The 26455-nt window shown below is 38.0% G+C and overlaps 1 protein-coding gene across 2 annotated transcripts in view; it reads left to right on the top strand.

The window, feature by feature from the left end:
- IFT172 (intraflagellar transport 172) overlaps positions 1-26205 on the top strand; it is a 413076-nt gene extending 386871 nt beyond the window's left edge. For both annotated transcript variants that reach the window (XM_033936511.1, XM_033936510.1), the window contains 5 exons: positions 1844-1903; positions 2631-2729; positions 10064-10217; positions 13022-13113; positions 25829-26205. In XM_033936511.1, the coding sequence (XP_033792402.1) occupies positions 1844-1903; positions 2631-2729; positions 10064-10217; positions 13022-13113; positions 25829-25918 (495 nt within the window). In that variant the 3' untranslated portion in view covers positions 25919-26205. The remainder of the gene's footprint in view (positions 1-1843; positions 1904-2630; positions 2730-10063; positions 10218-13021; positions 13114-25828) is intronic.
- The last annotated feature ends 250 nt before the right edge of the window (positions 26206-26455 follow it).

Below are 26455 nucleotides of genomic sequence, written 5' to 3'. Positions count from 1 at the left end.
AGTTTGGTGACTAGAATACATCACTTTAGATAGAAATACGAAGCTGATAACATTGTAATTTACACCGTACCAAAGGAAATATTTCTAATTTGTGGTTGTTTACTCTTTATATTTGAGACTCTCTGCATTCTGCAGGCATGACAGAAGTGAGGTATTCTAATTGTCTTTAGTTTCTATGAAGGGATCTATAGCAGTCTGACTTGTTCTGTTTTTCCCATAAGAAATATATTGTTATTCCAGGGTGCTGCCTTTTATAGGTAGGCTTGTTGTTATTTGCATCCTAGACATTAATGCTATTTTAGTATGACAGGTTTTCTATAAATGTCTAGTCTCTTTTTTTTCTGGATTTACTACAGTACTACTAGTTAACATTTCTATAGTGCTGATAGACATATGCAGTACTGTATACCAACACATTTAAGAGACAATCCCTGCTCAGTAGAGCTTACAATCTAAATTGACAGAAAACAGGACTAGTAGGAGCTTAGGAAGTTTCTCAGGGTGCTTAGGGATGAAATCTTTTGTGTTTCATTTTTGCCTAGTCTTTTTGAGTCCCAGGTCCAGCCCTAAGAGAGGCAGTGGGATTGCAGAATAATGAAACAATAGCCAAGGGTGATTTGGAAATGTTATTTTATATAGAGAACTAGGCTTATTACAAATATAGAGAAATATTATTTGGTTATAGAGCTGCTTTTCTGTGTGTGTATCTCTAAGTAAAATGTAGCTGTCCTTCTCAAAATGGCTGAATTGGGGAAGGAGAGGCTGTGTCTCCTTGTGTGTGGGTGTTTATATGTGTGTAAAGGCTGGAGAAAAAAAAGGGAAAAGCAAATAATTTTAGCCTGTCTTCCCTGCTCCGCCACCCTGTTCCAGCCCCATCAGCCTCCTATGCCCTGGTATTTAGCAACTGGACTCCAAGAAGCAGGAAATTAAATGAAAGTTTTATCTTCTAATACAGGAGTGGGTAATCTCAAACCTCAAGGGCCACAACCCAGTCAGATTTTCAGGATTTCCCCAATGAATAAGCACAAGATCTATTTGCATGCACGACCTCCATTGTATGTAGATAGATCTCAAGCATATTTGTTGGAGAAAGCCTGAAAACCCAACTGAGTTGAGGCCCGCAAGGACCAAAGTTGCCAACCCTTGTTCTAATGTAAGACAGCTCATTATTGAACCCTATTGTGCTGCAAAATATGGTTAAAAGTGAGAAAACAACCTATGTGCTGGTTATCAACACTATTTCAGGGAAAATGAGTTTAAAGGAGGAGGGATATTTTTCTGTCTTGTAGTCAGTGGCGTACCTGTGTTGGCTGCTACCCAGTGTAGAGCATCCCTTCCTCCAGGTGGTGAAGGGTGTGTGTATTGGTCACAGAGTTGCGGTGTAATGTGTGCGGCTTTTGGCTGTGCTGGTCCCCTATACAAACAGAAAATTGACATAAGAGGGGACAGGGAATGGCCGAATGGATCGCTGCACACACTATACTGCGGTCCTGTGGTTTTTCCCTGCACTCAGAGCAAACCGCCCTGCCCTTGGTAATCCACTTTTTCAAGACTGCTTTTAACTCATTACTCACTTGTAATATACCAAAGTCTGTTTTATCATTCCCTATGTGAAATTCCATAATCCTTACTTGTACTGTTTGTCTGTTTTTGATTAGATTGTAAGCTCTATCAAGCAAGAATTGTCTCTTACATGTTTAATGTACAGCACTATATATGTCTAGCAGTGCTAAAAAAATGATAAGTAGTAGTAGTAGTTGGTGCGCCACTGGATGTAGTCAGAGAACAAAGGGATTATAGCTGTTCTCAGCATTCATTTGTGCTCTCTCTTTCCATTAACCAGGCAGTGGGCTGGGAAAATATGGCATTCATCTTTCTAAACCGATTTTTGGATCTTGTTGACGTGAGTACCTAACCTGAAGAGCAGCATTATTTCTTAGGCATGTTATTAGGCACCCAAGGGTCTTGGCACAAACTATTTAGCCCTCAGTTTGCTCATCCTGTATCTGACTTTTGATTCTCTATTTTCTTCTTTTTAAATTAATTTATTTCCCATTTGTTAACTTGTTCACTTAACTCCATTTCCCTTTATGCTTTGAGACAACAAACTTCTGCTATTGGCTACTCCAACCTTAGATGTTTTGATATTAAAATGATGAATTGATGTACAATGATGATTCTTTTTTGTAAACTACATTTAATTTAATAAAGAATAAGAGCTAGAAATATAAATGAACATAACATTATGTAACCAACAGTGTACATGTTGCATCAGTCATCAAAATTATAAATAGAAGTAGCAGAAATTACCATTATTGAATACCAAAAAAGATGAAGAGGTCTATCTGCACCAGCAGGATTTAACCTCTTTGCTTGTAGCACCTGCTGGCCCTGTCTGCATTTTTTTTTTTTTTTTTTGCAGATCAGATCTCTCACAGCTATTTGTCTTGTTATTGGCAGAAGGCATTTAGCACTGTGTGCTTCATACCTTCCATCTTAAATCCTACTTGTGTTCTTCAGAGTCAGGCAAACAAGATACATACAAATAACTGTATTTTACAGATAGGGAAGGCAAGAAGGCCTCTGGATTATTGTTCATAGTTTTGTGTGTGCTCCCTTTTTTGTCAAAGGCAATTGAAGAAGGAAACCTTGATGCTCTTGACCACTCAGACTTCCAGGATACAGATATTCCCTTTGAGGTGCCTCTCCCAGCTAAGCAGCATGTTTCAGTGAGTTTTAACCTGTTTTCCAGTTTGTTCTGTCAGGATGGCATTACGCTGGTAGCATTGATGGAGCTGTTAATGTAAATTGTAGAAAGGATTTGGAGAAGAGGAACCTGCTCCTGTAACTGGGGCTTCTTTTTTTAAATATCTTTATTCATTTTAAAGCCAAAATAAGTGCAACATATTCCATAGACATTTTACACTTTAACAACACTTAAATTCCATCAAATTATATTTATGACAAATGCATATATTAACCCCCCCCCCCCTTATGCATATATAACATATGTAACTGGGGTTTCTTGTCAGGTAAAGTAAAATGTTTGTTTATTCAGACTTACTATACTGTTTTTTCTGAAAAGATAGGTCAAAGTGTATCAATTCCGGGTATAATGAGATTATGTAAAGATCATATGTCTCTAAAGAAATTGTTAGAAATACAATTGTTTGTGGGCGCCTTTCTCTAACTCTGTGGTTATTATTTGTTTTAGACTGAAAGAATTCTGTATTAAGGAAATTTTGTGGGGCAGATTGACTTACTTGTTTACTGCATTTTCTAATGTTTGTGCTTGAAATTGTGGATGTAAATGTTTTGTACATCGCTTAGATTTAAGCGATTCATAAATTTTTTAAATAAATAAATAACATCATAAAATTGAAATAAAAGAAAGCTCAGAAAATGGAACACCATCAAAAGTGACAGGAAATATAACTCTGGAGACTGAAAACTATAAAAAAGAAATATAATAAAGAAGAACTATAATAAAGAGTTAAACGTTTTGAAAGATAATTCCTTACAAAGGGATATACAGGTCAGGCATTCCACCAAAGAGGAAAGCCAAGTAATACATTGACTCCAAATGTGTTCCTGAAGGAGGAGGAAGGGATAGGTATTGTTCAAAAGTGGGATGCAGGGGGCAAGATGGCAACGAGGAGGTCGGACGCGTTTGGAACGACGAGGAAGATGGGCAAAAAAAGGAAGGGTCAGGTAAAAGCACAGAATCACCAGTCCAGGAAAGTGCTGGCCTGGCCTTTGCCCAAATTTCTATATGAGATTTCTTGGCATTTGCAGCTGAGGTGGTAAATCCGAGTGACTTAGGAGCAGCAGGAGGAGATGATGCGCCAGTGTTCTTGGATATCAAGCTGAGCCCCGAACAACGCGAGACCCCTCTGAGACCAGTACATCTGACAATGTTGAATGAGGCACCACAGAGCGCTGAAACTGAAGTGCAAGAGGCTGCTCTGGGTTGTGACAGGCTTCTATCACCATTGGGTGCTCCGACTCCACTAGGTATCCCTGGGAGAGGAAAGGATCTGTTTGTCCCTTGCTTCTGTGGAATATGATGAAGAATATGATGATGCAGCAGCTGGTCACAATCCAGAATTATCTGATCCTGATTATGTGAATGATGAAGATTCAGAATCAGAGACCTTTACACAAGCTGAGCTCAATAATCTTATTCATGATCTAAACCTTTCAAAAGAAAAAGCAGAACTTCTTCCTTCAAGGCTTAAGCAAAAGCACTTGCTTGCAAAAGATGCTAATATAACTCATTACAGAAAAAGGAATCATAACAGCATCTTCACCGTAAATGGCTCATTGTGCATTTGTCATGACATCAATGGGCTTTTCAACAGTTTGTCACAAGTGCATTGTCCAGATGAATGGCGTCTCTTCATTGATTCTTCACAGAGAAGCTTGAAGGCAGTGTTACTGCACAATGGAAATTCCAAACCAAGTATACCAATTACCCATTCTGCTCATCTAAAGGAGTTTTATGAGAATATGAAGAATTTACTAGAAGCAATCAGTTATAAAACATACCAGTGGAACATCTGTAGTGATCTGAAGGTCATTGGCATGCTAATGGGAATGCAAGGAGGATTCACTAAATACTGCTGTTTCGTGTGCTTGTGGGATAGCAGATCTACAGTTGAACATTATGTCAAACGTGTCTGGCAGCTTAGGGATACCTATAACCCATTGGTGTATCCTCATATCAAGCTGGGGTTGATTAAGAACCTGATAAAGGCCATGGGTAAAGCAAAATCACCAGTTTTTCAATATCTTGTTAAGAAATTCCCAAAAATCAGCATTTGACAAAGCACCTTGTGAAAGACTTCTGAGGAAATTAGAAAATCATGGAATAGCAGGTAATGTCCTTTTATGGATTAAGAACTGCTTGAAAGATAGAAATCAGAGAGTGGGTTTAAATTCTTAGTGGAAAAGGTTAAATAGTGGGGTTCACAAATAATACCCCTCTTGTATTACTTCATACATCTAAAGTATCTTGGAATTGTGAAGAATCCTCTTCTCTTCATAACTTGTCTCAAATCAATTTCAATTTAATCACACACTCTTATTTAATGGGGGGAATGAACCTCAGATCCCCATGTACTGTGAGTACAAAACTAAACAGACACACTAGAAAGGGTAACTACCTCATTGGTTCAAAAAATCCCTGTCCCATTCAATATGTGTATACTTCAATATCACGCTTTAGCATGCTATGATGAATAAAGTACAAATACTTAGCTTGGCTGGGACTCGGATGTTATATGCAGATGTTAACAGTGTTCTCCCCAGAAATTTTTTCTAGCTGGGTGGCACAAATTTGATGCTATGTAAATTAACCCTCCCTGCTCACGGTGAAGGAGTAGGGTAGGGGTGTCCAACCTGGGCCACATTGGACAAAAAAATTTTCTGGGGCCGCACAAACACCAACACTAGCTGATGAGCAAAAAAAAAGACTGAGCAGGTCCCAAATTTGCAATCATTAATATAGAAGATGTACGTATCTAATAATAAACCTTCATTAAAGGGACACTGTGGAGAAAAATCCAAAAAAGCAGTAATTCTTACCCTGATTGAGTGATCCTCCACGTACACCACTGACAGTGGGAGCAGCCACAGGCTTCCGCATCCCCACTGATGAGCAGGGATGCGCGTTCCTGGTTCTCCCATTCACTTCTATTACAGCTATGGTGAGCCTCATCAGAGCGGGGATGCTGAATCAGCTGTCAGCAGCGCACGTGGAGGGTCGTTTAATCAGAGTAAATATTATTGCTTTTTTGGGCCTCCTCCCTCCCCCCCCCTTGGTTTTCATGTACGCATGAAAGCAGGGGCAGCTTGGAGATTTTGAGTTGCCAGACTGGAGGAAGATGTCTTCAGTTGGCAGGGCTTGGGAATTTCCACTAGCTCAAGTATTTATAAATTGCACTCAGGCAGGGAGAAACTTTGGTGCCTCTCCACTAATTTTGGCCTCCAGTCCCTCTTCCAAATCAGCTGTATATGACTACGCCACTGAATACAAAAATAATTGTGATGCACATATCCCAAAGCTAACATATTCCAGTTAATAAATTCATAATAAAACAATTTTTTCTACCTTTATTATCTGGATGTTTTGTTTCTCTTTCTGCTTTTTGTCGATCTTCTACCAATTCTCTTTCCAATGTTTGCTGTTCAGTTTTTCTCCTCTCAATACTGTTTCATTCTTTCCTTATGCCTGTCTCCAATGTATTGATTTTTCCCTTTCAACCTTCTTAACTTTTTCGCCTCTGTCCACTCAAATCTTGCCTTCTTTCTCACCCTTCTTCTTTATAAATGTTCAGCTACCTCTCAATTCTCCATCTTCTCTCAGTCCCTAGTTCTCCCATTTCCCATCTCACTCCTTTCCCAGCCTCCTATTTCCTTCTATCTACTCCCCATTACCACATTTCTACCACTGTACTCACTCCTCTCACTCATCTTGTCATCTCCCTTTTGACCTCATCCACATGGCTCACCACTTTCAGAATCCCCCTCCCTCTCTCCACTGGTCAGGTTGTAACTCCCTGTTCCTTTCTTTCCATGTCCTGCCTAGCATCTTCTTATCCCAGCTCTTTTCCCTCCTGCCCTCCCATGGGTCCATCTCTCTTCCTCTATCTCCATGGTCCAACATTTTGCTCCCTCTCTTTTCTGTTTTCTTCTTCCCTTCCCTTTGATGCTGAACAATGAAATGGAGGGGGAAAAAAGAGAGATGCTGCATCTCTGCCTTCCATCCACATACCTAACATTTCTCCCTCCTTCCCATCCCAAGATCCAACTTCTCTCCCTTTCTCTTCCCAACTGACCCCATCCCATCTCTCCCCCTGCCTGCCTGCCTCCCTTCCCCAGGTCCACCATTTCTTCCTTTCTCTTCCCAACAGTTCTCCCTTCAAATATCTCTTTCCCTCTTCCTCCACACCAATGCTATAAATTCTGTGCAGGGTATCAGGTTTATGCAGGTAAGATGAACTAGACCATTTCTAGAATGCTTTTGAAGAGTTATCAAATGTATCTACAATTGATCTGGATCTCTAGAGCAGTGTTCCTCAACCTTTTGACACCTATGGACCGGCGGAAATAAAATAATTATTGGGCACCGGCACCAGTCCACGGACCGGCAGTTGAAGAACACTTGGATAAGTCATGCCCATCTCCACTCAATCTCTGCCCCAAACCCCGCCCCAATAATAGTCCTAATTGTAACACCATTTGTTCCATTCATTTTTCATATAAACACACAATATAATTGTATTAACAGCACATAATGCTTAACCCAAAATTAAAATACATAAAGCACACCGTATGCTTTTTAACATTCATTCCTACCATAAAACAGATAACCCCATGCAAATGCAGGACCAAAAATTAAAAGTACTAATATTTACAAACCCTAAGATGCAAGGCTCTGCAAGCAGTACAACCTCAGAGGAAAAGAAACAAATTCATTTCTTCCTGAACAGACAAATCAATCACTAAATTAAAAAAAATAAAAGCATTTCCCCTACCGTTGTTGTCTTTCTCCCTCCATGTGCCTTGCCTTCTGGCCTGCCCCCCGGTGTTATCTTTGGGCCAGTCTACTTTGCGATCAATGCAGCACCTTCGGGCCGGCTCCCTGAGTGCTGCATTGCACAAAGCTGTGGGCAGCAGCTCCTCGCATGCGTCCCGCGCCTCATCTGGAAGCCTTCCCTCTGGCGTTGCAATGTCAGAGAGAAGGCTTCCGGTTCAAGCGCAGGCCGCGTGGAGAAGCCTTTTCCCATGGCTTTGTGCACTGCAGCACTCAGGAAGCTGGCCCGAAGTCGCCGCATTGATCGCAACGTGGACTGGCGGCTGAAGAACGCTGTCTAGGGCCCAATGGACGTGCCGGCCCTGTGAACCACACTGGCACCGGTCCACGGACTGGCGGTTGAAGAACACTGCTCTAGAGCACCTGGTTTTGGGCATGTCAACCAGCTGTATGCAGTGAACTTTTATCCCTCTACATGAGGAACTAGTCTCTGGAAATAAATTTTAGTCTTCTTCCTTTTGGATAGAGTGATTGTCATTCAAACAGTCATAGCTGCCAGTGCAGAAATTAGAAATAAATTTAAAGAAATGGGTCAAGTTATTTTGGTCTGTTCCCATTTTATACTATATATGAAGGTTTCAATCCCTTATACAAAGTTCTGAGTTTATTCAAGACCACATATATGAAATACCCCAACATACTCACCAATTAATAATTCAGAAACTCCAATCAGAGTCTTAGGACTCCTACAGCCACTTTGGTTCTTGGGACACATTTTTTATTTTGCAAGCCGCACACCAATCCTCTTCCCTGTCTCTACTCCAGGGGTGTCCAACCCACGGCCCAACAAGAAGTTTTGTGCGGCCCAGCTTCTCTCTCCCTCCGGCGGTAGTTTTCTGGCCGTCTTCCTTCTGCAGTCGGCTGCGGGTGGCGTTGGCTCCTCGTGTGCGATTCATGGCTGATTCGATAGCCTTCTCTCTGACGTCGTGACGTCAGAGGGAACGCTTCTGACAGTTTTGAGCATGAGAAGTAACGCTGGATGGAATGGTCCTTTGCCCCGACGCTGCTATACAGTGAAACGCCAGCTAGATAATGTCAGCAAGAAGGAATTCGCAAAGACAGCACTCAGCATGAAAATATAACATCTATAATATCTGCCTATAACATCTGAGTACCCCCCCTTTCCTCACATGGGATACTGAGGGAGGAGCCTAAGGCCCTGATTGGCTTAGACATCTTGGGAGGGGCCTTAGGTGTCTGAGCCAATCAGGGCCTTAGGCTCCTCCCTATGCATCCCGTGCACTGGGGAGGGGAAGGCCTGTCATTTTCCACAAGCAGGGCTTGGAGTTGAAGGGACGTGCTTCCCTCCAGCTCCCCATTTCTAGCAAAGGTATGCAATGTCTTGACTGCAAAAGATCACTGCTGAGAAAATCAGAGAGTGCCGGTCTATCCCAAAGGCACTAGCAGTTATTAAGCAAGGTAAGGTAGATGATTAAAAACAATTTGATGGATAAAATTTGTAGTTATTTGAGGTTAGGAGAGGAGAAGGCACACCAAACTTCCATTCAAGTCACTGCCATCATGTGACCTGTCAATATTTCTAATACAGTATTTGCTTATTTAGATGAATTTTTGGTTTTCAAAAATACTGGCCAACAATTTTTGATTCCATAATGAGCATGGATGTTTCTTATAGATTTTTGAATGCTGATTACAGAAATATCAAAATATTTATATAACATATGGTTTTCAAGAAATTTACAGAAATTTGTTATAATACATACATCAACACAATCACTAGTAAATATGTTATGATGTTATTTAGCGCTATTTTTGTATATTGGTTCTAGGAGAAATTAATGATTAGCTAGTTATTTTATAATCTAATTAAACTGAAAATATGTTACAAAAATGTATTAATCATGCTGACACTTTCTGCTACAGTTGTGGTGAGTTCTGTCTGAAGCCATAAAGAAGGAACATGACTCTACTGATATAGAAGACCTATGAACTGTATATTGGATATAAAGTTGGCAATAAAAATAAAAAGCTGGGCTTTGCTTATTTGTTGTGCATTATATACAGCTAATTATGATGCTCCATCTCTGGCCCTATTCAAATCCAGGCTCAAAGCCCACCTTTTTGAAGCTGCTTTTAAATCTTAACCTCTTATTTGACTGTTTAATGCCTATTAAAATTCTCATTTTAATGAAACTCCTTAATTTATTATTTTATCTGTTTGTCTTGAATAGATTGTAAGCTCTGTCAAGCATGGATGGTCTCTAATGTGTTTGTGTAAAGCCCTTTGGATATCTAGTAGTGCTATAGAAATAGTAGTAGTTGTAAGATTTAATACAACTAGACATTTCTCTGTGTTTTTCATTAAGTTTCATACTTAATTAACAAAAGATCTGTTATGATGAGGGTCTCTTCTTAGTGGTAGTGCTAGCCAAAATAGGTTGAGATTCTACTCTGTTATTTGTATTTTATTTTCTGTGAGGTGCAGCTGTCTGTTCTTGTTATCAGGTAGAGAAACGGGAGGAGATCAGAGAATGGGTTCTTGCGGTGTCCATGGATCAACGAGTTGATCAGATTCTGCCTCGTGATGAGAGGGATACATATGAGGCTTCACTAGTTGCAGTGAACACCGGTATACGCTCTCTGCCATGTCTCATTACAGGTAAAAAATGAGTTGGTGCCCCTGAAAATAACCTAATCTAAATGCAAGCTTTTATAGACTGCTTAACCCCTTTCAAGATTCTGAGCAGTGTACAATCAAAAGAAACAATGCATTCATTGGGAACTAAAATTCAGATAATTTAAAAAAAATAAAAAACCCCAATAAATAATTCATCAATCATCATTTTTCAGATATTTCTGAAAAATAAATGTTTATTTTTTTTTTCATGGTTTAACATTTTTTATTAATTTTTTCATATAACAACAAGTGTATCATAAAAATTCATACAATTACCTTAAGTATACACTTGATATCTCCATAACATATTGTACATACAACATATCTTATATAATCCTTACTACAATTTTAGACATCATATAAAATTTAATAATTTTATCAACTATTATTCAATTATGAATCCCCTTCCCTCATTTTGTTAGCTGCACACAATATAACAACTAATAAAAAATAAAAAACCCCAATAAATAATTCATCAATCATCATTTTTCTGATATTTCTGAAAAATAAATGTTTTTAAATATTTTACAAATAAAAGAAAATAAGAGTTGACTTTTAACATTTAAAAGCAACATTCCAAATATATACCACCTGAAAAGAGAAATCTAGCCCATTCTCTCTTAATGTGACTGAAAAGAGAAAACTATCCCACTTTCTCTTAAATGTGAAGACTCTGAGAAGAAATATTAATGAAATGTGACCACAATCAAAATGTTCTATTTCAGTGGTTCCCAACCCTGTCCTGGATCACCCCCAGGCCAATCTGGTTTTCAGACTAGCCCTAATAAATATGCATGAGAGAGATTTGCATATAATGGAAGTGAAAGGCATGCAAATCTGCTCTATGCATATTCATTAGGGCTAGCCTGAAAACCAGATTGGCCTGGGGGTCCTCCAAGACAGGGTTGGGAACCACTGTTCTATTTGATTGTGATGTCCCAATTCAATTCACAACTAAGGATTGTGAGCCGGTTGTGATGTAGTGTATCTAGACTTTCAGAAAGCTTTTGATAGTTCCTCATGAGAGGCTCCTGAGAAAATTAAAGAGTCATGGGATAGGTGACAAAGTTCAGTTGTGGATTATGCATTAGTTATCAGATAGAAAACAGAGGGTAGGGTAAATGGTCATTTTTCTCAATGGAGGAGAGTAGAACAGGGTATAAGTGGATCGATTTTTCATTCCATCAAAAATTACAAAGACTTGGGGACACTCAAAGTTACAGGGAAATACTTTCAAAAACCAATAGGAGGAAATATCTTTTCACTCAGATAATAGTAAGCTTTGGAACGCATTGCCAGAGGTTGGGATAAGAGCTGATAGCATAGCTGGTTTTATGAAGGGTTTGGACAATTTGGTTTTCAAAATTTCCTGGAGATAAAGTCCATAGTCTGTTATTGAGAAAGACATGGGGCAAGCCACTGCTTTCCTTGGATTGGTAGCATGGAATGTTGCTAATCTTTGGGTTTTGGCCAGGTACTAGTTACCTGGATTGGCCACCATGAGAACAGGCTACTGGGCTTGTTGAACTTTTGGTCCAATCCAATAAGGCTATTCTTATCCTTATAAACTGCCAAGTCCTGTAGCCCTATGAGTAGTTGCTGGACAGGATTTATTCATAGGATCCATAGCAATCTATAGCATTATTCGGGAGTGGAATACACCCTCAATAAATCTCTTAGAACATAAGAAGTTGCCTCCGCTGGGGCAGACCAGAGGTCCATCCTGCCCAGCGGTCCGCTCCCGCGGCGTCCCATCAGGCCCATTGCCTGAACAGTGGTCTCTGACTAATTTTATAATTTACCTCTAATCCTGTCCCTATAACCTTACCTCTACTCCTATCTGTACCCCTCAATCCCTTTGTCCTTTAGGTACCTGTCCAGACCTTCTTTGAAGCCCTGTAGCGTACTTCTGCCTATCACATCCTCTGGCAGCGCGTTCCATGTATCCACCACCCTCTGGGTGAAAAAGAACTTCCTGGCGTTTGCCATTCCATTCAACCAAAAAGTGTATTTCAGTTTTGCTCCAGGTTAGAGATACATGGCAAACTAGCCTTGGGAACTTTCTTCCTACATAGGAGAAAGGGACTACTGTACTTTCAGCATCCCTCATAGTAAACACCATTCTGAAGCTCAAGCAAGATCAAGGTATCATGATTTTCATAGCCCTTTATTGACTGAGACAAATGTAATTCCTGCTTCTAAGGGACCTTTCCATCAGAAGTCCTATAATATCACAAGAAGAGGGCACTCTGTTGCACCCAACAGAGTCTGTAGTTCTCACAGCTTGGATGTTGAGAAGTTGGCATTTTCCCTGAACTTGCCCAACAGTGTCTCACAAGCCTTGCTAGCTTCCTGAAAAGATTCTACAAAGAGAGCATATGGATTTAAATGCAAGACATCTGGTGTGAGGGCAAGAGTGTACTGTTTCACATACTGGGCTCTGTTGTTGATGTCACTCCATGCATGAAAATTCAAGTAATCAAGAGAACTTTGTTTCTCATAGTTAAATGTCATCATTGACTTTTGTGTGACTGGTAATCCATTACCTTCAAATAATATCTTATATTGGTAAAACAGCTTTGCTTTTGTTTTAAAGATTATAATAGAAAGATCATCTCTTCTTGTAATAGAGACCAGAATTAAGACTTTTTTTCCACTATCATTAAGTCACCCAGAAGAACTATCTTCTGTTGCTAATATGGGATGGGGTTGTCACACTGAGCTGTACAAATTAAAATACATCTTTTGTGGGTATAAACATTGTTTCAACTGTGTTTTGGTCTCAGGATACCCTGTACTGAGGAACAAAATTGAGTTTAAGCAACCTGGAAAAGCTGCTAATAAGGAAGATTGGAACAAGTTTCTGATGGCCATTAAAGTAAGTGAAGCTGGTCTTACTTTTTTTTTTAATCCAAGATATTTTATTAGAGAATATAATTAGAAAAACAGTAGATGCTCAACAATCTTAACAACATAGTTGAACTAAGTATATAAAGAGCATAAGAAAGCAAATTGTTACATTAAATACTACAAAATACAAAAGTTGGAAGCACAGTGCATTAAAAAAATGTTCCACAAAATTTGTAAGATCCAGAACTGCAAAAGATGTGGAACAGAATAAAGTTTTTAAATTCTTTATTCATTTTTTTTTGTGTTACAACAAGTGTTACAAATAAACTCAATAGGAACTTAAATACACACTTGACTAACTCATATATTAATATCAAGTTTAACATTAATATAATATTCCCCTGTCCCACCCTCCTTCCCAACCAATAATACATAAATCAATTTTATTATATATTCTTTAAATATTAATTTAGTATGTAATAATCAAAATTGAAAAACCCACCCCATTTCCCTCTTTACAATTATCTTATCATGGGAAAAGTTCATTAGAGAAATCATGTTAACGGTCTTTAGATGTTTCCAGTGTTATTTATGGGAAAAATTATCCTTCATTACAAAAATCGGTTAATGGTCCCCATATTTTTTTAAATTTATTCATGTATCCTTTATGTGTTGCAATAGCAAGTTCCATTTTATATATGTGGCATACCGAATTCCACCAGAACATATAGTTCAATCTATCATGTTGTTTCCAATTGAATGTAATTTGTTGTATTGCAATTCCAGTTAAAATAAATAAGAGTTTGTTATTACTGGATGAAATTTGGCTTTTTGCTCTCATAGTTGTTCCAAATAATATAGTATCATATGTCAAGGCTACTGGATTTTCTAACATTCTGTTAATTTGGGGCCAAATTGATTTCCAGAATGATAGGATAAATGGACAAAAGAATAAAAGATGATCTAATGTCCCAATTTCAATGTGACAGTGCCAGCATCTATTAGATCTTGAACTATCTATTTTTTGTAAACGAGTAGGGGTCCAAAAAGCTCTATGAAGAAGAAAAAACCAAGTTTGTCTCATAGATGCTGACACCGTACATTTTAGCCTCCAAGACCAAAGTCGTGGCCATTGAGATGCACTAATTTGGTGTTTTATCTCAATGCTCCAAATGTCTCTAAGACCATTTTTTGGTTTTTTATTTATATATCCGGATATTAATTTATACCACTGTGCGGCTTTGTGACCTATTGAGTCCATCTGGAAACATAAGAATTCCAAACTGTGATATTTAGCGAGATCTTTCCATTCAGGGAACCCTTTCTGAATAGATTGCTTCAATTGCAACCATTTAAAATATTGTGTTTTATTGAGACCAAATTTTTGTTGCAATTGTGAAAACTCCAGCAATTTATCATTTTTAATTACATCATCCAAAGTGCGAATGCCTGCTGTTATCCAATGTTTCCAGATGACTTTAAAACCGCCAACTTTGATCTTGGGGTTTAGCCATATAGTTTGGTTGGTTGATTTACTAATTGGAATTTGAGTAAGATTACTTATGTATTTTAGAGTTTTCCAGGTATCCATAAAAATTTTATGATCTTTGTATAACCTTGGCATTTTGATACTAATTACATGATTAAGACGTAATGGAAACATAAGCCTCCATTCTAGCCAAAACCAGTCTGGAATATTATCTGTGGGTTCTGGGAGGATCCAATACATACCATGACGTAAGATATAGGCTTGATGATACCTATAAAAATTGGGAAAATTTACCCCTCCCTCCTTAATTGGTTTTTGTAATGACGCTAGAGCAATTCTTGGTTTTTTATTAAGCCATATAAATTTTGTCAAAGTCCTATTTATTTTTGTATAAAACGAATCTTGAAAGAAAACTGGTATCATCCCCATTTGGTAACATACTACCGGTAGAATCATCATTTTTACAGTTTGTACTCTTCCCCACCAAGATAAGTGCAAAGGATTCCATTGCTCACACATTTCTATTACTTTTTGTAATAAGCATTTTTCATTAATTTTCATTGTTTCATCTACTGTTTTTGTTATCAAAATTCCAAGGTATTTAATATATTCTTCCTTCCAAACAAAAGGGAATGTATCAAATAAACCTTTTGTACAATGTATATTTAGTGGAAGAATTTCTGATTTATTCCAATTAATTTTATATCCTGAAAAATTTCCAAATTTCTCAATCAATTCAAGTAGATGTGGAATGGTGGATTCTGGATTCTTCAGATATAGTAATAAATCATCTGCATAAGCAGATATCTTATATTCTTTATCTGAATGAGGTATACCCTGTATCTCCTTAGCTTGTTGGATAGCTAATATTAAGGGTTCTAAAACAATATCAAACAGCAAAGGGGATAAGGGACATCCTTGTCTAACTCCTCTCTGTAGATTAAATTTTTCTGAAAACGTATTATTAATATATAGTCTAGCAGAAGGGGAGCTATACATTGTTTGTATCATTTGTATAAATCCAGGACCTATACCAAACCATTCCATTGCTTGATACATAAAAGGCCATTCTACTCTATCAAAGGCCTTTTCTGCATCTAATGAAATTGCAAAAGTAGGTTCGTTCATTTTCTTTGTTAAATATAACATATGGAATGTTAATCTGGTATTGTGAGATGAATGTCTTTGAGCAACGAATCCTGTTTGATGCATACCTATTATATGGGGGAGAGCTTTAGCTAATCTTAGCGCAAGTATTTTTGCTAATAATTTTCCATCTACATTTATTAAAGATATTGGTCTATAGTTTGATACCAAAGTGGGATCTTTATTGGACTTTGGCAAAACAATAGTCAAAGATTCTGCTATAGTGCCTTTAATACAACCTTTATTAAGTTGATATTGATAAAGATTTAATAAATAGGGTAATAAAAAGTTTTGAAATGTTTTATAAAATTCCACTGTATATCCATCACCACCTGGAGCGGATCCAACTCTAAGAGACTTCAAGGCTGTTCCTAATTCTTTTAGTGATATTGGTTCTTCCAAACTTCGTTTTATATGTTCAGGAATTTTTGGACCCTCTAACATTTTTAAAAATTCAAAACCATCTTTTTCTTTATTTAGATAATTTTCGGAAGAATAAAGAGATTTATAGAATTTTAAGAATTGTTTTAAAATAGGTTCAATTTGTGTATATGTATTTCCATTTTCATCTTTTATTGCTATTAATTTTGTTTTTCTTTTTTTCGCTTTAAGATAATTTGCCAATATTCTTCCTGATTTGTTTGAATTACCATAGTACAATGTTTGTTGAGAAAATAAATCTTTCCTAATCATCTTAGATGAAATTTCATTATATTTACCTTTTAATTTTAATAATTCTTGTTGAATAGAATATTCCCATTTTTCTATAAGTTTTGATTCTAAATTTTTAATCTCTTTTTCTAAGATTAAAAATTGTTTTTTAATTTGTTTTTTTAGAAAAGCCGAATAAGAAATTATTTGTCCTCTAATGGTTGCCTTAAAGGCATCCCATAAAGTTTCTCTGTTAATATCATCATTATCATTTATTTGAAAAAATTCTTTCATTTTTGTTAGAAGATTTTCACAAAAATTTTTGTCAACCAACAATGTACTATCCATTTTCCAAATTGGTCTGTTATTATTTTGATCTGTAGTTTTAATTTTGATCCACACTCCACCATGGTCAGATAGAATAATTGGATCAATGGCTGCTTGTGTCACTTGATGTACAAGATGTTTTGAAGTAAAGATATAATCTATTCTTGAAAAAGAATTGTGAACATGAGAACAGAAAGAAAATTCCCGACCATCAAAATGAAGTATTCTCCATATATCTATTAAATCACAAGATTGAATCAAATTATCTAGTCCCATAGATTTCATAACTCTACTTGGGTTTTTATCTAATAAAGGATCCATTACAGCATTGAAGTCCCCTGCTACTATAAGATTTGAAGTAGCCAGTGGTATGATCAGTTGTTGAAGAGTTTTAAAGAATTCATTTTGGTTCGAATTAGGGGCGTATATATTGATTAACGTCATGGTAGTATTTCCCATATTCATTTCCACCATTATCCATCTTCCATGAATATCTGAAGCTTTTAATTTAAATGAAGCAGAGCATTTTTTGTTAATTAAAATAGCAACACCTGCCTTTTTCCCTATAGCTGGTGAGAAAAAACACTGTTTGACCCAGCCTCCTTCTAGCTTTTTAGATTCTATATGTGAGAGGTGGGTCTCTTGTATAAGGCATATATCAGCATCTTGCCTTTTTAAAAATGATAGTGCTTTTTTCCTTTTTATCATATGATTTAGACCGTTAACATTTAAAGACATAATTTTAATATCCATTTATTTTTAAATTTTCAGATATTAAATTATGTATATTTTCCCAGTGTTTTAAATATTTCATTTCTCTTTTTTCCTTTATTCCCATGATTTCCTTATATATTTCCCTTTTATTCCCTCCCATCCCTCTTATCCCTCCCTTCCCCCCCTTATTAATTACGAAAACTTGGATACGCAGGTTGAGGTTAGATTTAGATAACTCCCACAAGCTATTAATAATTATCTAAAGTACTACCATTTTTTCTCTATTTTGTATATTTTCTTTTATTTTATTATTAATTATAAGAATAAATAAAAAGTTTTTCATTCTTATGTATTGAAAGATTATTTTCTGTATTTGTATATCTTTAAATCCATAAGAATGATTATATTAAATCAATTATATCTAATAACATTTCAATTACTATTCATTTCTTTTCAGGTGGTATATTATTTTTACTTTAAAAAGCTTTCCAATTTAGCCTCTTTCCTCAGAACTGTAACAAGAGTTTACAGCACAGGAATCCACTCATCTCTTATATTCATTATTTTCTTATGATTCACGAGAGAGTTGTCAATTAAGAGGAGCCAACATTCCCATCAGTGTTCTTGTAAGTTCTGTCTCAATAGCATACTCTCTAGACATCTATGATTTTAAAGTATCTGAGGCCTGTGCAGACAAGAGTGAAGTCCTGTGCCAAAAACTCTCCTTTTATCTCCCATAGAGGATTCACAGGTTGAACTATTGTGGATACTAAATTGAACTTAATAAATGAAAGAATATAAAATTTGCGTTTCAGATTTATTCTTTTCATATATTTCGTATTTGAAATGCATTTTAATGTATCTGAAACGCAAAATTAAACCTGAAGTACCACCTTCAACCGGAAATACAACAAACCAATCACTTCATCTTTTTTTTTTTTTTTTTTTTTTTTTTTTTCGGATTCAATCAGTACATTTTTAAGTTTGTTGAAGAAACTTCCTTCGTCATCATTTGAGTTCGGAGATGTGTTTCAAATCATTTACGTTCCTGCCATTCAGTTTATTCTATTTATTCTGAATAGAATTTTTATATTTTTCAGTTTTTTTGTTTTCTATGGAGAATGTTGCAAGTTGTTTAAGTCTTTAATTTGATTCTTGTGTATTCTTTTTCCATTGCTTTCCGTTTTGATCTATCTTTAACCGTCAATAGACTTTAGTATGAACCGATTAATTGTTCTTTAGATTGTCATAGGTTGCTCCAGTTGATTTATAAATTCCTGTAGTTTTTCTGGATTTGTAAAGTTTTGCGTTTTGTTAGCAACGGTAACCTTCATAATTGCCGGGTACAGGAGCCCAAATCTAGCTCCTAGAGATCTTAGTTGTGGTCTCATGTCTAAGAATTGTTTTCTTCTTGTTGCTGTTTCTTTTGCAAAGTCCGGGACAATGTATATTTTTGAATCTTGGCATTTAAGATTTTTGATTTCCTTGGCTAATTGGCATATTTCAATTGCTTGTTGGTGTCTTAAAAGTTTGAAAATTAAAGTTCTTGGACCTGTTTGAGTGTTATTTCTTTGTGTTGGAATCCTATGGGCTCTTTCAATTTCCAGTTCCGTTTTAAATTTCAATGGTAGTATTTTAGGTAGAAATTTTTCAAGAAATGCAATCGGATCATTCTTTTCTACTCCTTCAGGTAATCCGATTATTCTTAAATTATTCCGTCTTTCACGATTCCGGCTGTCTTCAAGATTTTTTTTTATCTCTGTTATTTCTTTCCATATGATTTTGCTGTGATTCATGTCAGTATTTAATTGTTCTGTAATATCTTCTAATGTTGAAATTCTATTCTCTGTAATGTCCACTCTTTTAGTTAGGATTGCAGCATCTTCCATTGCTTTTTGTAGTTTTTTGTTACTATCTAAGACGATTTCTTTTATTTGTCTTAGTTCTTCCATAACATCCAGATTTTTTTCTGTTGGTAATGGGATTTTAGAGGGTGTACCTGGCTCAGGTTTCGACCTCTTATTGCTTCCTGATGTTCCAGCTCCTAAGTCAGCTTTATTTTGTTTAGTTGAAGTCATATTTCAATATATATTTTAGTTTCTTTAAAATATTTAGTAGTAATTCTTTTTAATATATTTTTAATATATTTTGCTTATAAGGAGCTATTCGTTTATCCAACTATTCGACAAAGCTACGCCCCTTTTTTTTCAGTATTCTTAAAGCAACTGTAAGTTATTTGTCTTAGGCTCTATTGCAGACTCTTGTTGTCATCTAGCCTAAAAAAAAAAAAAATTTGCAGCCTTCTTGTTCTAGCTCTCCTCTTACAAGCCCAATCGCAGCTTTTACCGAGGAGAGCAATGTTCCATCCAATATATTTACTTTAATCTTTCAATGTGCATGTATATGTATTTCAGTGTCTCTCAACTGTCTCAATGTCACTTTTCTTCAGATCAAAGAAATTACCAATCCTTTTATTTGACCTTCCTCAGAGCCCAAAAACCTATAGTCTCTTATATCTGAATCTCTTGAATTATAGCAGAAGAGATTAACATTTATACTGATCCTTCACAGTTTATTTTTGAAGTTAGCAGCAAGGAAATAGTTAAAAAAAAAACCGTTGCCAAGTAGCTTTTACTGCAGATCTCTCCTCATTTCCAGCAGAGGACAGCTATTTCAAAGCCCATTCCCTGATTCAAACAGGCATCAGGCATTTCAAAAAAAAACTAATCCTTGTCATTAAGCAGCTCACCGGCAGACCCAGACTTTGTAAAAATTTCTTTTTTTTTTTTTCCGATCCAAGATGGCCGCGGTCGTGGTGCACCGAGCAACTGCCTGCTAACCCCCACCTTCGGGAAATCTTTCCTCTTGCTCTCTGCCAGAGATCGTGCTAAAGAGGAGGGGAAGGAAGCCTGACCTCACGGCGTCCCAGACCAGCCCACCCTGGCAACGTTTAAAAGTAAATCTTGTTGCCTCTGCCTGGGGGACCCAATCTTGCCGCCTTTGTCAGCGGGACCCGATCTTGGTGTTTTTGCCAGCGGAGACCCGATCTTACCGGCTCTGTCAGCAGGGATCTGATCTTGCCGCCTTTGTCAGCGGGACCCGATCTTGCTGTTTTTGCTAGCGGAGATCCGATCTTACCGGCTCTGTCAGCAGGGATCCGATCTTGCCGGCTCTGCCTGGGGGGCGATTTTGCTGTTTTACCGTTGAGACGGATTCAGCCCTCCACACCTCGTTTCTCAGATAACAAATGAAAACGGCACCTCTTTCTCCCGATTTTCCCCTTCAATTGTCTCTCTCATCTAATCAAAGAGGCAACTCCAATTTATAATACCATTAATAACGTTTTTTTTGTAGTTTTTCTGAAATTTAAGCTTGTTTATACAGGAGCTCTTTCTTCATCCAACCGTCATCGTTCGCGTCCAAGCCACGCCCCCCGGAACAGAATAAAGTGATGAGAAATATAAAATTTATTTATAATCAGATGAATAAAACTTAATACTCTGTACCAGACTGACATGGACATGTTTCACCCCCTAAGGGCTGCATCAGGATCTTGAATAAAAATAAATAGAGATATTGCCCATATTTACATGCTTTTATTTTTATTCTAACGATAGTTCCATCATAAGTTGTGCATATATCAGTACAAACATTACACACTTATCTTTGCCCAACATACACATACAATGAGGTGAAAGTAATATTTACATATCCATTCGACACTGTAGCAGACACAGACCCCTCTTGTGATTGTTGTAAGTGAATAAGGTCTCCTTTTCAAAAAAGAAAAATGTGAAGCTGGTCTTACTATAACATAACAGGAAAGAAAGTATGCTTATTTTGATAGAGGGGGCTGTATGTTTGGGACAAATACACGTTTACTTTGCCTCATTGTGTGGTCACATCTTAATGAAGTTATTTATTAAACTAGTGAAAATCTCACAAATTTTACTCAGTGACTTAGCAGATTGAAGATGGAAGGTCCAGAGAGAGAAAACTTCTTTTTTGACTTCTCAGAAAGACACACAGACCTAGATACACTAAAAACTGTCATTAAGACTGCGGATCACTGTGGGCCAATTTTTTGGCCGATTTCTAAACAGCAATCAGTGTTCAAACGGTTTCCCATGCAAATGAGTTTTGCAGAGAGCAGCAGTAAAGAATGACATGGGGGAAAAATTTATCCCCGTCCCACCTCCACAGACTCTGTCTGATCCCATCCACACAAGTCTTGAATAGCTATTTTATATTGAAATCATTTTATTAAAGTATAAAAAGGAACAATATGCTGTACAACTGTCATTTTATAAATCACAAATACAGAAAAAGGATTAACAAAACTCATCTCCCCTCACAATATCCCCTTCACTATCAGGAAAGCTGAATGCTACATAGAAAATTCATCCTAACAGAATACCTTAGTCACACATACAGAACACAAATGCCAAATATATAACTGACCAAACATAATAAACAAATTAAACCAAAATCCCAAGAAGCCACACCTCCCATATAGTACAACACCAAAGAAATAAAAAGATTCATTTTCTCCTATACTGTGCAAAATATAAAGATCACACAAGCCAGGGATGGTGTTAGACCAAGGAGTGCAATTAGCACAACTGCCCCCTGGCTAGAGAAAGCCCTAAGCCTGCTGGAAGCTGAAGATAGCAAGGGCTAGTAGAGGGCTTTGGGGGTCCCCTCCCAAATTTCTGCCCTGGGCCCTACCCATGTCTAAAACCAGCATCAGACAGGATAAAATTTCAGTTCTTATATATTCTAATCACAAAATAGAAAATAAAATTTTCTACCTTTTGTTGTCTGGTCATTATTCAAATCATGTTGGTCCCAGGCTCTAGTTTGTTTGTCTTCTGTTAACTTGCTTGCCAAGATCTACTGCCCATTTGACGTTTTCTTCTTTCTCCGTGTTCACCATCCATCTTCTATCTCTGTCCTCCCCTTCAGGTCTGGTATCTTTCCTTTTTTAGCCTCCATCCCCACAGTGTAGCATTTCTCTAACGTGCCCCCCCTCCCCTCCCATGGGATCCAATAAGGTAGTACTCTTGCGCTCTTCAGGCCACCGGCAGCGTGAGTAAAGTTTTCCCTCTGCTACTGCTTCATGCCTAAGCAGTGCCAGGAAGTAGGGAGTTGCGCGGGGACAGAAATCCCACCCATCCCCGCCAAAATCCCACCCGTCCCTATAAACTTCAGAAATAGTTATTTCATTTAATTATGCTACTGAATTAAAGGCTCAAATGAGCAAAGAGACTATTACTTTGGAAATATTAATTGGGAAGAATACATACTTTGTAAATGGGTTTCTACCAGAGCCTCTAATGTAAATATAAATACTCAGCTGATGAGAGCCCCCAAGCTGTCAGCTGAGGACTTCCTTTGCAGTTGGCCAGGGGTCCCTTTTCCCAAGCTTGGCAGGCAGCAGTAGCGTCCCTGAGTCACAGATGCTGGCACATCAGTGGCTCATGGATGTTGCCAGCGACTGCTGTGCTTGGTGTGGGGAGTTCTGACCGTCTCTAGAGGAGGTCCTCTGCTGGCGGTGCTTGGGGATCCCCACCAGAAACAGCAAGGGTCAGCAAGTACTTCAACACTGTAGAAATAAAACCAGAAATGCATTTCCTTTTCTTTTTAACACAGTACAAAGACATCTGCTATATACATTTCCCAAAGCTAACATATTTTAGTCAATTCCGGTTTTTTTACCTTTGTTGTCTGGAGATTTATTTTTCCATAAAGTTGGTCCCAGTTTCTTTTTTCCGCTTTCCCATCTTCTGTTGCTGTCCATTGGTTCCTCCTACCATGGTCCAGCATTTATCCCTTTCTCATCTTTCGTGCCTGCCCACCAGCCCCATGCCCAACATTTCTCCTTCTATCACCCCTCTCTAGCACCATGCCACATCTCTCCCTCCATTCCCTTCACCACTATGTCCAACATTCCTCCCTCTTGCATCCATTTCAATCTGTCTCTCTGTTCATTTTCCACCACAATATTTCTCCCTCATCTGTATCTCACTCCCTCCCTATGACCAAAAATTCTCCTTTCTTCCATTCCCATTACACAACCATCTCTTTCCCAAGTCTATGCCTTCTGTGTCCAAAAACACACTCCTTCCCCCTTTTGTGTTCCGCCTCCCAGCCCTCATCTGCAAACAAATTACCAGCAAAATGGAGCTCGCAGCTCATCTTCTATTTCCTGCCTGCACTGCCCCTGCACACATAGCCAACCGGAAGTCTTCCCCGATGTCCCCATGGGATCCCCGTTCCCGTGCAGCTCTCTACCAGGAAGCAGTAGCAAAGCTTCCAGCCGCGGAAGGCAGCATATTTACGTCACTCACGCTGCCGGCGGCCCAAAGAATGAAAGAGCGGCTACACCAAATCCACCATCTCTCTCCTTTTCTCAACTACCCTTTCATCCAGCATCTTTTCTTCCTTCCCAACCACCCCAGGGTCTCCCTTTCTCTTCCCAACTGCTCCCCTATCTAGCATCTCTATTCCCCCTCCCGGCATACCACCCCTTGGGTCCAACTTCTCTCCCTTGCTTTTCCCTCCATCCCATTGTCCACTATCTCTCTCCCTCTCTTCTATTTACAGACCCATTATTTCTTCCACTTCACCTCCCCCCTCAGTCTGGCATAAGCCCCTCCCTTTGGACCCCCCTCTGTCCATGTACCTCTAATAGATACTACACCAGGGAGCCCCCCAAAAGCCAGCATACATCCCCCTTCTCTCCACCATCATCCAGCATCGCCCTGGTCTCCCAGTCTCACTTTAAAAACTAATTACTGCCTGTGGAGGATCACTGGCGCACTTTCCCCCTGGCACAGTCTGCCCCAGACTAAACAGGATGTTAGTTTAGAGATGGGGTGGGACCGCAGCAGAGGAAAAGTGCTCCAGCAATCCTTCATAGGCTGCAATTAGTTTTTATGTTCAAATCTATTTTATTAAGCAACAGTAAATACAACAGCAATAACAACCATGGTATGCATTTTCATCAAACACCCGCGGAGGACTGGACTCTTATGTCCTCCCCGGACCCACCATACCCCCCCCAACAAAGAAGCCCCTACCCCCCCACCCACCCCTCCCCATCCCCCCACAGATACAGAAAAACTCGTAAGCAGGGAACAGCAGAGACACCTATAAGCACAGTTTCAGAGGTGGAGTCTATTCAAGACCCGGCTACGACTCTCAGGAGTCAAAATGTTCAAATATGGAGTCCAAGTGTAAACAAAGTCTCTGCTCCGGCGTCGAGAAAAACGAGCCAAACGGGCCTCCCAACCCATAAGTTCATGGAGGCGATTCCTCCAGTACCAGAATGAAGGTGGTTCAGAAGACAGCCAGCAACACAAGATACATTTCTTCCCTAAAAAAAGTGAGACTGGGAGGCAAATCTGGCAGCATTAGCTTGCAAGTCCCCTGCACTTTAATAAAAATCAGCAGAAGGGATGCCCACTCCTTCCTACCACCACGAACAACCCCCTAACCTTACAAAAAAAAAAAAAATCAGCAGGAGGGTTTTCCCATTCCCTCCTGCCACTGGATGCAATCCCCCCAGGTTTTACCATGTGGTCTATTTTTTTTCATCCATTTGCATCTTTAGTTTCCTGACTACTTGACCAGCCTTTAACTTTTCCAGATATTTTTGCCCGTCTTCCTTTTTCTGCGATCTTTTGTAGTTTATGAAAGCTAATCTCTGCCTTCCCTTCTCAGTTATTATTTTCAGTGACATTTTGTTTTATTCATTGGTAAATGAACTGAAGCCCATAGGAATTGAGCGGGCTTTAGTGCATTTATCATGGCACCATTTGCTTTCCGTAATTTGCTGATTGTCTAGCCCTCTTCAATGTGAACCACCTAGAAGTCACCTGACTATGGGGGTATAGAAGAATAAAGTTATTATTATTACCACCACAGCTTTGTAAAAGGAATCCTTTGTTCCTTAAGCAAGTTGTATGCTTGTATACATTATAAATGCTAATAAATATAAAATTTAAGAACATGGCTATGTTGCTGTATGTAGTTGAGACTCTAGCTTGCCAAAGTAAAATCCATGTGCACTATTACTGTATTTCTGGAGGAAATCTGCATCAAAGTCTTTTAACATTTTTAATTACTAATCAAAGCAGTAGTATTGGTATTTTGATAAAATATAGAATGCAGAATTAAATTATGCACAAAATTTACTACTTGTTTGATAGTTGGTGGAATGGTAATTAATGGGAAAGCAGTTTCTATGCAATATATATATATATTGCACATACATATACATACATACACACAATATAAAATATTAATCACTAAGAACCACAAAGATTTAATCAGTATTAAATACAGGATAACTGGGGATCTATCAACAACAAATTATTCAAATATTGATAAAAACAACTTATTTTCTTTTCAGACAAGCCATAGCCCAGAATGCCAGGATGTCCTGAAGTTCATCAGTCAGTGGTGTGGAGGACTCCCCAGCACCAGTTTCTCCTTCCAGTGACTATACGTACCCAACTTTTAGACAGCCATGCATGACATCATCATAGTCCTATTGTGAGCTACATCAACTTATCTTTATGTATGTTGTCATCAACTTTTGTAACACTATACATTCTCAATATGGCAATTAGTTACAAAAAGAAGGCCAGTCTCTACCAACATGAGTACTTCCCTGTATCTCCAACTCATCAGTTAAAGGAGGGAATTTGCACAGTTTTTTCTATTGGATACAATATGTTGCCTATTTTATTTAATTCTGATTAAAAATATTTATATACACACACAATATAAGTGTCTGTTTCTTTCCCAGATTATAACAGCTTTCTCTTCTTATTTTATAGGTGAATATAGCAGGCTAGCATTCCTTCAATGAAATATATCTTATCTGTAGAATACAGCAATGATTGGGGTGTGTGGTATCTATATGAGGCTCTTAAACTTATAAAAGTACAAGTCATGAAAACATTCTCAGTGCTTGAGTTGTCTAGGAATTTTCTCACATACAGAAGGCCCCCTTATACTTTGTTTTCTGGTTTTA

This window comes from Geotrypetes seraphini, chromosome 3 (genome assembly GCF_902459505.1).
Source record: "Geotrypetes seraphini chromosome 3, aGeoSer1.1, whole genome shotgun sequence".
Classification (NCBI taxonomy): domain Eukaryota; kingdom Metazoa; phylum Chordata; class Amphibia; order Gymnophiona; family Dermophiidae; genus Geotrypetes; species Geotrypetes seraphini.
Note: the sequence above shows the minus strand (reverse complement) of the source record. Positions and strands in the feature narration are given on the sequence as shown.